This window comes from Lynx canadensis, chromosome A2 (genome assembly GCF_007474595.2).
Source record: "Lynx canadensis isolate LIC74 chromosome A2, mLynCan4.pri.v2, whole genome shotgun sequence".
Taxonomy (NCBI): Eukaryota; Metazoa; Chordata; class Mammalia; order Carnivora; family Felidae; genus Lynx; species Lynx canadensis.
The window spans coordinates 160,973,552-160,985,799 of NC_044304.2; the positions used below are offsets into that span (position 1 = coordinate 160,973,552).

Here is a 12,248-nt window from a genome sequence, read left to right on the forward strand (position 1 = left end):
AGGTGACCCTCATTTATGCATTTTGAAGAAATCTCTCTGCAAAAGAAAAAAACACAGAAGCAGGGAGACCAGCATCCATTCATTCAACAAACATTTTTTCAGCACCTACTAAGTATCAGACGTTATTCTGGAAATTGGGAAGAAAGTATAGAGAATAGAAACAAAGAGTCTTATTCTCATGAGGAAGAACTAAGGCAGAAAAGGGAAGGCCTGCCCAAGGAAAAGAAGTGGGTAAATTCTTTTAATGAGGAACTCACAGAAATAATCACTGAGAAGACAACATGTGAGCAAAGACCTAAAGGGGGGGAGGGGTCAGCCATGCAGATAACTGGGAATAAGTGAGCATCCGGGACAGAAGAGCCAGCCAGCGCAAAGGTCCTGAGGCAGGAACATGCTGGCTTCTGAGGAAATGGCAAGGAGGCTAATGTGGACTGGTGAGGAGTAGCAAAGAGGAGAATAAGAGATTATCTTAGATCTTATAGGAGAAGATCATGCAGGGCCTGGTGAGCCATGATGAAGACTGGTTTTTTACTTTGAGTGAGATGGGAACCCATGGAGGGTCCTGAGCAGAGGATCCCTCGGACCGCCCTCTCAGAAGGGCCTGGGTCGGTGGGGGCAGAGCCCGGTTGGGGTAGGAGAGGTTGGAGGAATGGTGGAAGCAGGGAGGTTTGTTAGAATGCAGGTGAGTATCGTAATCCAGGCAAATGATGCTGGTGGTGTGGTCCAGGGAGTGGAAACGGAGGTGATGAAAAATAAGTGTCGGGGTGCATTTTAAAGATAGAGCCAGGGCGCCTGGGTGGCTCAGTCAGCAGAGCGTCCGACCCTTGATTTCGGCTCACGTCCTTATCTCACAGTTCGTGAGTTCGAGCCCCGAGTCAGGTGCTGTGCAGATGGTGTGGAGCCTGCTTGGAATTCTCTCTCTCCCTCTCTCTCTGCCCCTCCCCTGATCTCTCTCTCTCTCTCTCTCTCTCTCAAAATAAATAAGTAAACACTAAAAAGAATAATAAAAAGTAATAAAGATAGAGCCAAGGAGATTTGCTGACAGATCTTGCATTTAATATAGCGGGAAGAGGGAGAGCAGGGCTTTTGATAATAACCTCAAGTTTAAATAGCCTGAAGTAGGTAGAAAATGGAGATGGGATACTTTGGGGGGGAGGCGAAGATCAACGTCTGGTTTTGCATATGTTGTGTTCGAAGTGCCAGTAAGACCTCTCCTTTCCTGGGATTGGTAGGGAGAGGAAGCACGGAGAAAGAGAGGACCCACCTCACAATGAAGTGAGGCCAGGAGGGCTCATTGTTAAGGAGAAACTGATTCACGGGGCTCCTGGGGGGCTCAGTCGGTTGAGCGTCCAACTTCGGCTCAGGTCATGATCTCTCGGTCTGTGAGTTCCAGCCCCGCGTCGAGCTCTGTGCTGATGGCTCGGAGCCTGGAGCCTGCTTCGGATTCTGTGTCTCCTTCTCTCTCTTCCCCTCCCCTGCTCATTCTCTGTCTCTGTCTAGCTCTCAATAATAAATAAACATTAAAAAAAATTTTTTTTTAAAAAGGAGAAACTGATTCAGATCAGGTGATGCAGTTAGAAGACGATGCAGGTGAAGCCCAGGTGGTGGCCGTCGGGTCCCTGATGTCACGTGGCCAGCACCAAGGCACAGAGACAGGTCAGCTCATCTGCACTGGCCAGGAAGAAGGCTCCTCTAGGGTCCACCCAGGGCACTCCGGTGCCAGGAGGTGCTTGTGCTTCCCCGAGATGGAGAGAGCGAGTGAAACACACTTAGGAGGTGAAAATCAACAGCTTGGTTGAAACGCTCGAAGCAAACAAACCCAGGATAAAATACTAAGGTAAAACGTAGAACTACGGACGGTTTGTCCAATTGGACCAGAAGGCAAAATTAGGAAATACAATTAATTCTCAATTAATCTAATGAATGCTGCTTTCAGTCCCAGGAACACAGTGCAGTATTTAAATGACACCTGTAACGCTACGATGCCTAAATAAGGGAGGGCAGTGTTTAGAAACTATTGCACTTATGTATGAACGTACGGATATGGAAGGGCATGATCGATTTCTGTGAAAAGATACCACAAAATATTTAGAGTAGCTATCCCTGGATGGTGGAATTTCCGGTGACTTTCCGTTATTTATTTTCTTCTTGCTGTTTACTTTCTAAGTTTTCATCATCATGTTTTATTTCACAACTTAAAGATCAGGGTATCAGTTTTGTTCCTCTGGTAGGTCACAATGACCCTGTGAGATGATTTACAGCTGGTCACTCTGGCCAGATTGCCGGCCCTGTCTTTAAGCGATGGGATGTCGAAAGCTACTAACGTGAAGATTCCAATTTGAGTTAAAAATGAGATAAAAAATTGATGCCTGTAAAAATCATAAATAAATACAAGTTATGTTTGCGGTGCGGATTAATTAACAGCAGGATCTAGAATACTATATTTCTCTTTTTGAATATTGTCTGTCATCACCGGGGAGAAGCAAGACGGAGAGGAGAAAAGAATAACGTGTTGAGGTGAAATGAGCCAGAACTTAGGAGGACTAAGGCTTGGGGGGCCCGGGAAGCCCATCTTTCCTTTGATTTGCGTTCGGAATGCCATCATTTCATTTCATTTCATTTCATTTGCGTTCGGAATGCCATCCCTAACCTAGAATAAAACTCATCACTTCGTTTTCTTGGTCTCAGCGAAGCCCCCCAATATCCCACGTGGTTATCTTTCGTAAATTACGTTTATTTTTAATATTGTATGCTCATGATTCTTTTATATGCCAAATGTCACACTTGGCCGATGGCGTGAGCCCATCCCTGCGTCCTGCGCTCACGTTGTATTTCAGGTAGTGCTTTGTCAGTCTACAGGCGTCTCCATGGTCCTATATTGTATACGTTCTCATTCTCCTTCCCAGGCACAGTTCCAGATTGGATCATTTACACCATTTGCTGCTTCAACTTTGAGATGACGGTCCCTGAGAGCTCACTGTTGTGAGACTGGTAAACTCTCGTGCGGCTGGTGCCCTCAACCCTTATGGTCTGGTGTACCACTGAGCTGGTGTGTCAGAACTCAGAATGGAAGTGAAACTGGAGGACAGCGAAGGGTGCAAATCTGAGAGGAAGTGACCTGAAAGTGACACCTGACGCCAGAACTTACAGAGTTTTTTTCTTTTCCTTATATAGGAAGCCTACAGATTCAGTACAACCTGGGCGGAACCAGACAGCCATATAACATTGATGTAGACCACAGGAACATGGCCAATGGACAGCCCCACAGTGTCAACATCACCCGTCACGAGAGGACCATAATTCTCAAGGTATCCATGTGTGTCTGTGTCAGCTGTACGTCTTAGAGTATTATAATCTCTACGCGCTGTTCTACGTGGATGCTGGTTTCGTTTTGGGTGGTTGGGGCAGGCGGAAGAGACCCGTACTATACCTTCTCCTACAAACCCCTAACTAGCGAGGGAGAAAGAAATGTCGTTTATTAAAGGAGAGTCAGTGACAGAGTTAATGGCACAGACATTTCTTAGGGAGGAGGTAGAAGAAATGTTTGCTATGTATATTCTTTGTAACTCTCAGACTCACACATCTATCAGTCTCCTGTTTTTATCTATCATGCCATCGTTTTTCTCCATGTTGTCAGATGCCTGAAGCTCATCATGTTTCCCAGCGAAGGTTATTTCGGTTTATCTGACCTACTTCCTTCACTACTCTGACACAATATGAATAACGTTGGTTGTTGTTGTTGTTTTCTTCTTCTTCTTCTTCTTCTTCTTCTTCTTCTTTGGATGCTTTGCCTTAAAAATCTTCAAAACACAGACCTTCCCCGAAATCTCAGACTCTGGTTGTTGGCTCTGAACACACAAAGGGCTGGTGTTGTTACGACAGTCAAATTTTATTTCAGGTTCATTGATTGTCCCTGCCCCCACCACTGATTTTTAACAATGGAGAAACCAGACTAGGAGACACCATGAATAAAACATAGCATGAGGAGGTCTCCCTGGGAATGAAGCCAGAAAGATCAAGGATGGGAACTGTCACTGCATTCTCTAGAAGGAGTTCAAAATAGATACCTGTCAGGAAGAAGAACCGCAGGGGGACACTGTTTTGTCAGCAGAGTGGAGTGTCATTTGGCAGGGGCTCAGCCGCCACTCAGACCGCATTCAGATCTGGCTGGTTGCTGGGGGAAGTTCAGGCTGCAGAGAAAAGGCAGGACCAGCCCTGTGTCTTTCTGAGCAGTGGTGGATGTCAAATTCATAACTTGATATGGAGTTTATGCTTGGCCTTTAGCAGTAAATGCTGGAGGGTGTTTTAAGGACGGGTCTTTCCTAGGAAAATGACAACGTGCAGTTAGAGTTTACTGTACGATCCATCAAGTACGTGTCAAAAAGGTGAGCTCAGTGCCTGGCTCATATCAGAAGCTGCAGGGGCACCTGGGTGGCTCAGTCGGTTAAGCGTCCGGCTTCCGCTCAGGTCATGATGTCGCGGTTCGGGAGTTCGAGCCCCGCGTCAGGCTCTGTGCTGACAGCTCAGAGCCTGGAGCCTGCTTCAGATCTGCGTCTCCCTCTCTCTCTGTCCTCCCCTGCTCATGCTCTGTCTCTCCCTCTCCCTCGAAAATAAATGAACATTTAAAAAAATTTTTTTAATAAAAAAGTAAAAATTAAAAGAAAAAAGAATAGGAGCACAGTTCCAGAAAGAAAAAGAGACCTAAGAGGTGTGAAAACATTGGCCACACAACACTTTGAGGGTAGGAACAGCATAGACGTGTAATCAGGGTGACGGGGACCCCTCCGCTCCCTCTTCCTGGCACGTAGGGCAAGGCAATAGCACTGAGACTTCTGGATGTGTTTAGAAAGCCAGATGCCCCAGTGCACTTGAACTCAACTAGGCAAGACCTTGTGGTCCCTGAGTGCTCTGGTCTTTCTCAGCCCAGTCTCTCCAGCCCAGCTCTGATGGAACATAAAGTTTAGGATGATGGCCAGAAAAAAAAAAAAAAAAAAAGATACAGCTTCTCCTTAAAGAAAAGTAGGTCAGACAGGGAGGCCTCATGGACCATGCTAGTAAATCCAAGGATACCTTCAGAACTCTAGAAAATACCTTCTTTCTTTTTTTTTTTTGTTTTTCTGGAAGCGGTCTACAAATCCACCTTGAGAACTTCTGCAACCTTAAGAAAGTGTCGGAGAGCTATAGGAAAATGTTCATCATGATCATTTCTGTATGAAGGGATTACAAATGGTTTCATTTCCTCTAGAGTTTTCTGTATTTCCTCGTTTTCTCTTGTAAGCATGTGCTGCGTGCTTTTGGTACGCGTTGCATTTTTATAATCAAAGAAAAACATGCAACCCAAGTAACTTCAACCCATTCTGAGAGCCCCCAGTTGTAACAGAATATAATGACAAAGATATTTGAATAATTTCAAATTAAAACGCACTTCTCATCAAAGAACAAAACTAAGGCTAATTCAAACAGGAATATAAAAACGCTATGCCTTTGGAATTAAGGCGAAATTTTATACGTTCACACACGCACAAACAGCACATAATTCCAATGATGTTTATCAGTGTTTATGGTGTTTTTAAAAGCAGGTTTGCTTTCCTAGCTGGGTTTGGCTAAAGCTAACATTAAATTAATTTGCATTCCCTGAGCACATACTGTCTGAAATGGTGCTGAGCCCTGGAGGGAAATTGACCTTGGATGAAACATTTGCTGCCAGAACACAAAGTGCCCCATCTCTACATAGATAATGAGGAGCTGACTCTAGGAGTCATCAGACCCGGGAGTGAGCCAGAACCCGTGACAACCCTCAAGTGGCATCATTTACGAAAACTCACAGTTGCACCGGGGATAATAGCTGAAGGCTTACGGCCAGTCAAGATGTAAAACAAACCCCGGGCAGGCAGAGAGCACCTGAAAAAGTACTGTAGGTGATGAAAATGCATGCCAATTAGAGGAACCCAAGAACCGAAAACATTACAAGGAATAATTTCAAAGTCTTGTGTTACAAAGCCTTTCTTCTCGCTTTCCTTCCTTCCTGATGTCCACGGCTTTGTCTCTCCTTCCTCCCCTTCTTTTCATCCCTCATCCCGTTCCATGAGGGAGGTAAGGTGGTTCACAGGCAGTCTGTACAACAAAATAGAGGATTGAAGCATGTCACAAAAGTATATACATATACATATATATATACACACACACACACACACACACACACACACATACATATATTTACATGTCATGGGTTATATTTACTGCCATAAAAAGCTGCTCCGGGGGTGCCTGGGTGGCTCAGTAGGTTAAGCATCCGACTCTTGGTTTCGGCTCAGGTCATGAGCGCGTGGTTCCGTGAGTAGCCTGGCAGCTACCTCTGGCCGGTAAGAAACTGAGTGGGTTTATAACAATAACAATAGTTATTATTACTGTTACAAAATAGTTCAAAAGTATGCACAACCACAGAGACTAATAAAACACGCGCCTCTGTGTCTATCAGCCGAACGCTACAAATTTTGGCATTTTGCTCTCTCTCTTCAGGGTTTGTTTTTTTTTTCTTTAATGCAGTGATAATCGAGGCCCTGGGTCCTCCTCGTTAGATAGTGAGCCCTGAGGAAGGCAGTGGGCAAGGCCTTCAGCAGCATTCCTGCAACAGATGTGTTTTTCACAGGGCCATTTGATGTAGCATCACTCGATGAGCATAACTTAAAAACGGATTTTGGTGCAAACAGTTCCGGGGGTGGAGGGGGTGACGGGCCCACAAAGGGGGCAAGGGGCCTATATGATACTCTGGCCTGATCCCAGGGGTCAAACTAGCTCCAAAAAAAGTGAATAAACTCCCTGTTCTTAAAATAACTATCACATATTTGGGAGTTTTGATGGAAGTTAGACAATAGAGACAGAGCTCAGGGATATATTCTCTGGCATAGATACTCAGAGTCTGTATTCTCCCCAAACCAAATGAACAGATGGTAAGGATGTCATGTTCATTTTGGCTTTCATCTAACTGGAGGGCCATCCCATCTTTGCCAAGAAGAGGCTAACAGATTTCTCCCGCCAGGAAAATTAAGGACTTTCTTAAAAAAATAACTCCCAAGTCCTCAAGAGCAAACGATGATTAGGTCCCGAAATTTTTGTGCCGCAGAGAGCATGTGACTTTAGTTGTTTTCATCAGGAATTTTCAAAATAAATGTTCCCCCCCCAAAAAAAATCACTTTTAAAATAAAATAAAGATGCTAATTTTTGACTGCTGTTAATCAGAACTTCAACCAAATTACGTAAAAAGCAGCTGACAGTGGAGCTACATTTTTTTTTCAATATATGAAATTTATTGTCAAATTGGTTTCCATACAACACCCAGCGCTCATCCCTGGAGCTACATATTGAATATGCATCCTAAAAAGGGTCAGAGAAGTATACTCAAGGGCAACAGTGTGTGCTAAATGCTAGGGACAGAGAAAAAGATACAAATGTTAGGACAGCACCAGTTGCCACTGCAAATTAACCCTAAAGTCTCAGTGGTTTAACCCAATGGAAGTCTGTCTTCTATAGTTTTAGAAAAGCAAAGTCCTGTGGCCCCTCGTAGTGATGGAATTGTGCTAGGCAGGTGCTCTAAGGACCCGCCCCCACCATCCCTCCCCTCCCATCCCTTTGGCATTGGAAGTAGTTCTTGACTAAACCAAATCTCTGTCCATTATTTGTGTGGCCCTCCATGGCTCTCTGCCTTGTCCATCATCGGCGGTGGCCACCTCTGAATTGAGGGTTGCAGATAATGCATGCATTGAAGCATTGCATTTCCTGCAAGGGAAGGGTCCTAGAGGGTCCATGCCCAGCAAGCGTCAGTCGCGCTGAGGGCTGTTTTACACTTACGAGTCTGTTGTAGACCAACTGTATTGGTTCCTCTGCCAATACGATTCCTCTAAAACCTGAGCCGGCTTCCGATCTGTTTGCTTCCTGTCAGTTTCATGTGCCAGTAGTAAACCCTACATCCTTTCCTGGACATAAAGCTTGGACATATATACTCATTTGCTCCCATGCCTCTCTCTCAAGGTCACGACAGCTCTCTTGTGGCCGTCTGAAACGAAAGGCATGGGCGGGCAGTTGAGACTCCAGGTTTTACCTTCACCCACGGAGCTAAGCCAGTTTGCGGAGCGGAGGAACCCGAATGTGCCTTTGTTGGTCAAATCTCCTTGCAGTTGATTTCTTATTCCCTGATGCAAGCCTCTAAAGTTTTGCACTTTTGTCTATTCCCTTTCACTGATGTTTGGAAACCAGCCAATTCTGTTCTGAACCCACCTCGTCTTTGACTTAGGCAGCAGGAAACAACTGATACCCAGGAGCGTTCTGGCTCTTTTGAAACACTTTTCCCAGAGCTACAGGTCACAGGCACTTAAGTCTGCCTTCCGGGTTACAGGAGGTGACCGTCTTAAACACTATTTTATCTCATACCGTTGTTTTCCATCTTTCCAGCCTCTGACGTCCATTCTTGTGCTAATGCTCCCGAGCTTAGCTTTCTGTTACGGCCACACCGACTTCTGCCTTAGCTCGGGCTACCTTAGCTGCTATAACTACAAGAATTTATAGATTGGGGTTGTGGTTTCACAGATGTATGCTTGTCTCCAGACTCATCAAGTTGGATATATTCATCATATACAGTTTTTTATAGGGGAAAATCAATCCATCTATCAATCAAGTAGATGGCAAAAACAACAACAAAAAAATTTTAGAGCAGTTTTATTAGCCGTAAAATGAGAAGTAACTCAATGACCCACTTGGAGGACCATAAAACCATAACGGTCCTGTGTGACAAAGAATTCAGCAGCCCAACTTCAGGACCAGTGTTCTGGTGCCACATGAAGAATTCCAGATCAGTTCTTCAAGTTGGTGTGAACATTACCTCGTGTACTTACATCATAGTGTCCTTTCCTTTGGTAACGTGGAGCCTGGACTGGACTTAGACCCCCACCGCTGAGATAAGTCACTTAAAAACGTGTGCCTTTTTACCCTTGAACTTTCTCAGAATAGAGAACAGTCCTCAAAAGTATACGGATGTAAACACTCCTGAAAATTTGAACGTCCGCGGCTGTTCAAGCCTTTAGTAAAGAAAATCCTGCTGTTTGGAAACATGAAATCTTTTGGGGGGATGTCAGAACAAATAAAGGAAGTTGACCCAGCTAGCGTAGGGCCCCGCTCTTGAAATTACATTTACTGTAACTTATTGCCTTTGGCTTATTTAGTGTTTATGTCCTCGGCCTGATGAACTCACAGCCTTGGATGTGCAGAATCTTCACACCACCGGCATGCTCGACAGAAGGGGGTATCGGCAGGAATGATGATGAACCTACAAAGTCCTCTGGTCCTTCCCTCCCAGAAGCGCCATTAGCCATCCAGTCGCTCTCTGTTGGGAGTCTGGCAAATATATTACTTACTTCACTTTCCACTTCAGTGGAACACTGACTTATGTTTAATTTGGTGGAGGGCAGAGGTCAATATTTTATTAGTTAGTGATATCATTACAGTGGTTTCATTCCATAGACGATATCTGGGAAGAGAAGAGAGAGGGATAGATACACTGGAAACTTGCCCTTTCATTTGGCCTGTGTGTGTGACTCAGAGTTTGTTTTAGTTCTGTTTTGTTTTCGGTGTTTCCAGAGGAGCCTATGCACAACTGAGTCACACATCAAAAACCTCATGACCTCATTAGCTTTTTATAATTTGGTTTGGGGCAGGGGCTAGAGGACTCCTTGGCCCTTGGAAAGGTGTTTCAACACATTTTCTTTGTTTAGTTCAGAATAGAGAGTAGGACTGTTTGCGGGGGGCGCCTGGGTGGCTGAGTCAGTTGAGCGACTGGCTTCAGCACGGGTCATGATCTCGCGGTTTGTGGGCTCGAGCCCTGAATCAGGCTCTGTGCTGACAGCTCGGAGCCTGGAGCCTGTTTTGGATTCTCTGTCTCCGTCTCTCTCTGACCCTCCCCCGCTCATGCTCTATCTCTCTCTCTCTCTCAAAAATAAACATTAAAAAAAAAATAAAGAGTAGGACTGTTTGGTGAAGCGTCTCCCATAAGGAGAAGATGCCCAGCTCTCAGGACCTACGATTCCTCCCCCTGCCGGTGCCTTCAGAGCAACTCGCGGCCTCTAACGGAGACCGTCTCTATACGTAGAGGGGTGAGCACTGGATTTAAGGATGCAGTTGAGGATGTATGATGAAGATTCTGCTGAAGGGGAGTGTTCTCAAGATGGTGCTGGACTATTCCATCAACAAGGCACTTTTCGTATACTGAAAACCGTCTGAGGATCACCAAGAACGTCACACAGTGACGTCCAGTTGGCGTTACTCTCTTACGCATGTCCACCACATGACAGGAAAGTTCCGAAGAGCAAACACTCCTGACGTTGATAAAGTCAGCTGGTCATCAACACCATCCGTGAGGCTACTCGCTAATGTGAAGGGCAACCCAAAGTAGCCCGACTTCATTCAAAACGAACTTGAGGACAAAGTGCGTCTTTTACCCTCAAGGGGCTTCTGTCCCGGGAGGAGAGAAGAGCTGTGTTCACAGTCATATCATTTCTGCAGAGAGGAGGAACCTAGTCTACCTCCTTCTCGTCCAGAAGAGACTTTAACAAGTTGGCCTCTCCAACAGCGTGCAAGTAGGAGAAAGGCGATGTAGCAGCAGAGGGGAGTAGCAGTTGGGGCCGGTAACAAGGACATGGCACGTAAGGGCAAGACTTCCCTTCGGGGAGGGTGTGGGTCTAAGCAGAGACCCCCGTGGACTGGGATTGCCACATTCAGAGGCCGTTACTAAGACATGAATAAAAAGGAGGCCTTCTTGCCAAATGGCCTTCTTGCCAAATGGCCTTCGTCCATTTCGTAGCACCGTGTTCTCCGGCAAGCGATGGAACTCTGTTTCCTCATCTGTGAAATGGGAATAAGGCCGCCTAGCTTAATGGGAGTGTGTGCATTCAATGAAAACCTCAAGCGTAGTCTGTTGTCCAGCAAGTGCTTCCTTCCCAGTTCCCTCCTCTTTCTTAAAAGCAAAACTGGTGAGAAAGCAGCTGTCAGGTCATTGTCAACAGGGCCTAGAGGACCAAGGCTCCCGTTCTGGTTTGCAGTTCAACCCAGGGAGTAAGTACGAGTGTTCCCAGTGGGCACATGTGCTTCTGCCTCCGTGAGCCACAGTCCAGCAGAAAAAGCCATCAATCACACAGACATGAACCAAGGGCCAATAGAAGCCTAAGCTCCCGCGGAGGAAGCGCAGAAAAGGGGGGAAATTGATCATCCCGGGGGTGGGAGGGAGTAGATCAGAGGAGACTCACAAAGGTATCTGAGCTGTTCCTTCAAGGTTTTCGGGGGGCAGGGGGAAGGGGGTACACAGGGACCACATTATCTTATTTTCTACTGCAGGGATTCAGTATTTGCTCTTTTGCAATCCATAAAAGTTACAAGAGGAAGGGAAAAAAAAATAGTGAGTTCAACCCATCCAGCTCATCTGATCTGAAACAGAAAAAGACTCATAATGAATATGTCAACACTTTCAAGTTTTTCATTTCTTCTCCAAAGCAATTTCATCTGCAAATGAATTATGCACTCCGGGGCTAGACAGGACCTCCACTCCTGCGCTCCAGAAAAAAATGTGTTTACTTCGCTTTCCATTTCTTACAGCTCAGCGGGAAAGCGGTTGCAATGCAATTTCTGAGGTGGTGTAGGGCTTGCGATGTCAGTCTTCTCTCCTTCTCCAGAACGCAGCAACGCTTGTCAACCCAAGGCTGGAGGAGACTTCGTCTCCCTCCCCCACCAAGCCCACCAAGTACATAAATCATCCCCCAAGAAAGAAGATGCGGTTCCTGGATTTCTCTTTTGTCTGGCGGGCCGACTCAAGTCCAGTCTGGGAAGCATCGTATTGTTGCATCCGTCTGCAGGGCGCCGAAATCACTCTCCAGGATTGTGATTCTCGAAGCTACTTTTCAGTACAATAGGCTGAGCTCGTTGTTTCCCCGTGCACGGGTCGCAGGTTTTTATCTCCCGGAAGTGTGTCTCCTTTCTGAAAAACAAATGCATCCCGCCATGCGGTCTGAGGTTCCCAAGAGCTCCGCGGCGGCCGCCACCGGCTCAGGAGAGGGAAGAGAGCCCCCCAGGGCGTGAGCGGGAGATTTTGGTGGACGGTGGGGCCTGCCGCGGGCGCTGAGCCTGTGTTAAGATGCCCTCTAGCGGTCATGAGCCGTAACCAGTGCTGAACTTGGGGAAGGAGCTCGGAGGCCAGTTTCTACAAAGGC

At 46.1% G+C, this 12,248-nt stretch overlaps 1 protein-coding gene across 1 annotated transcript in view; it reads left to right on the forward strand.

Annotated features, from left to right (window-relative positions):
• Window positions 1-12,248, forward strand: part of CNTNAP2 (contactin associated protein 2) — a 1,395,900-nt gene that overhangs the window by 1,242,818 nt on the left and 140,834 nt on the right. The window contains 1 exon segment of the mRNA XM_032592507.1: window positions 3,175-3,308. Within this exon segment, the coding sequence (XP_032448398.1) occupies window positions 3,175-3,308 (134 nt within the window).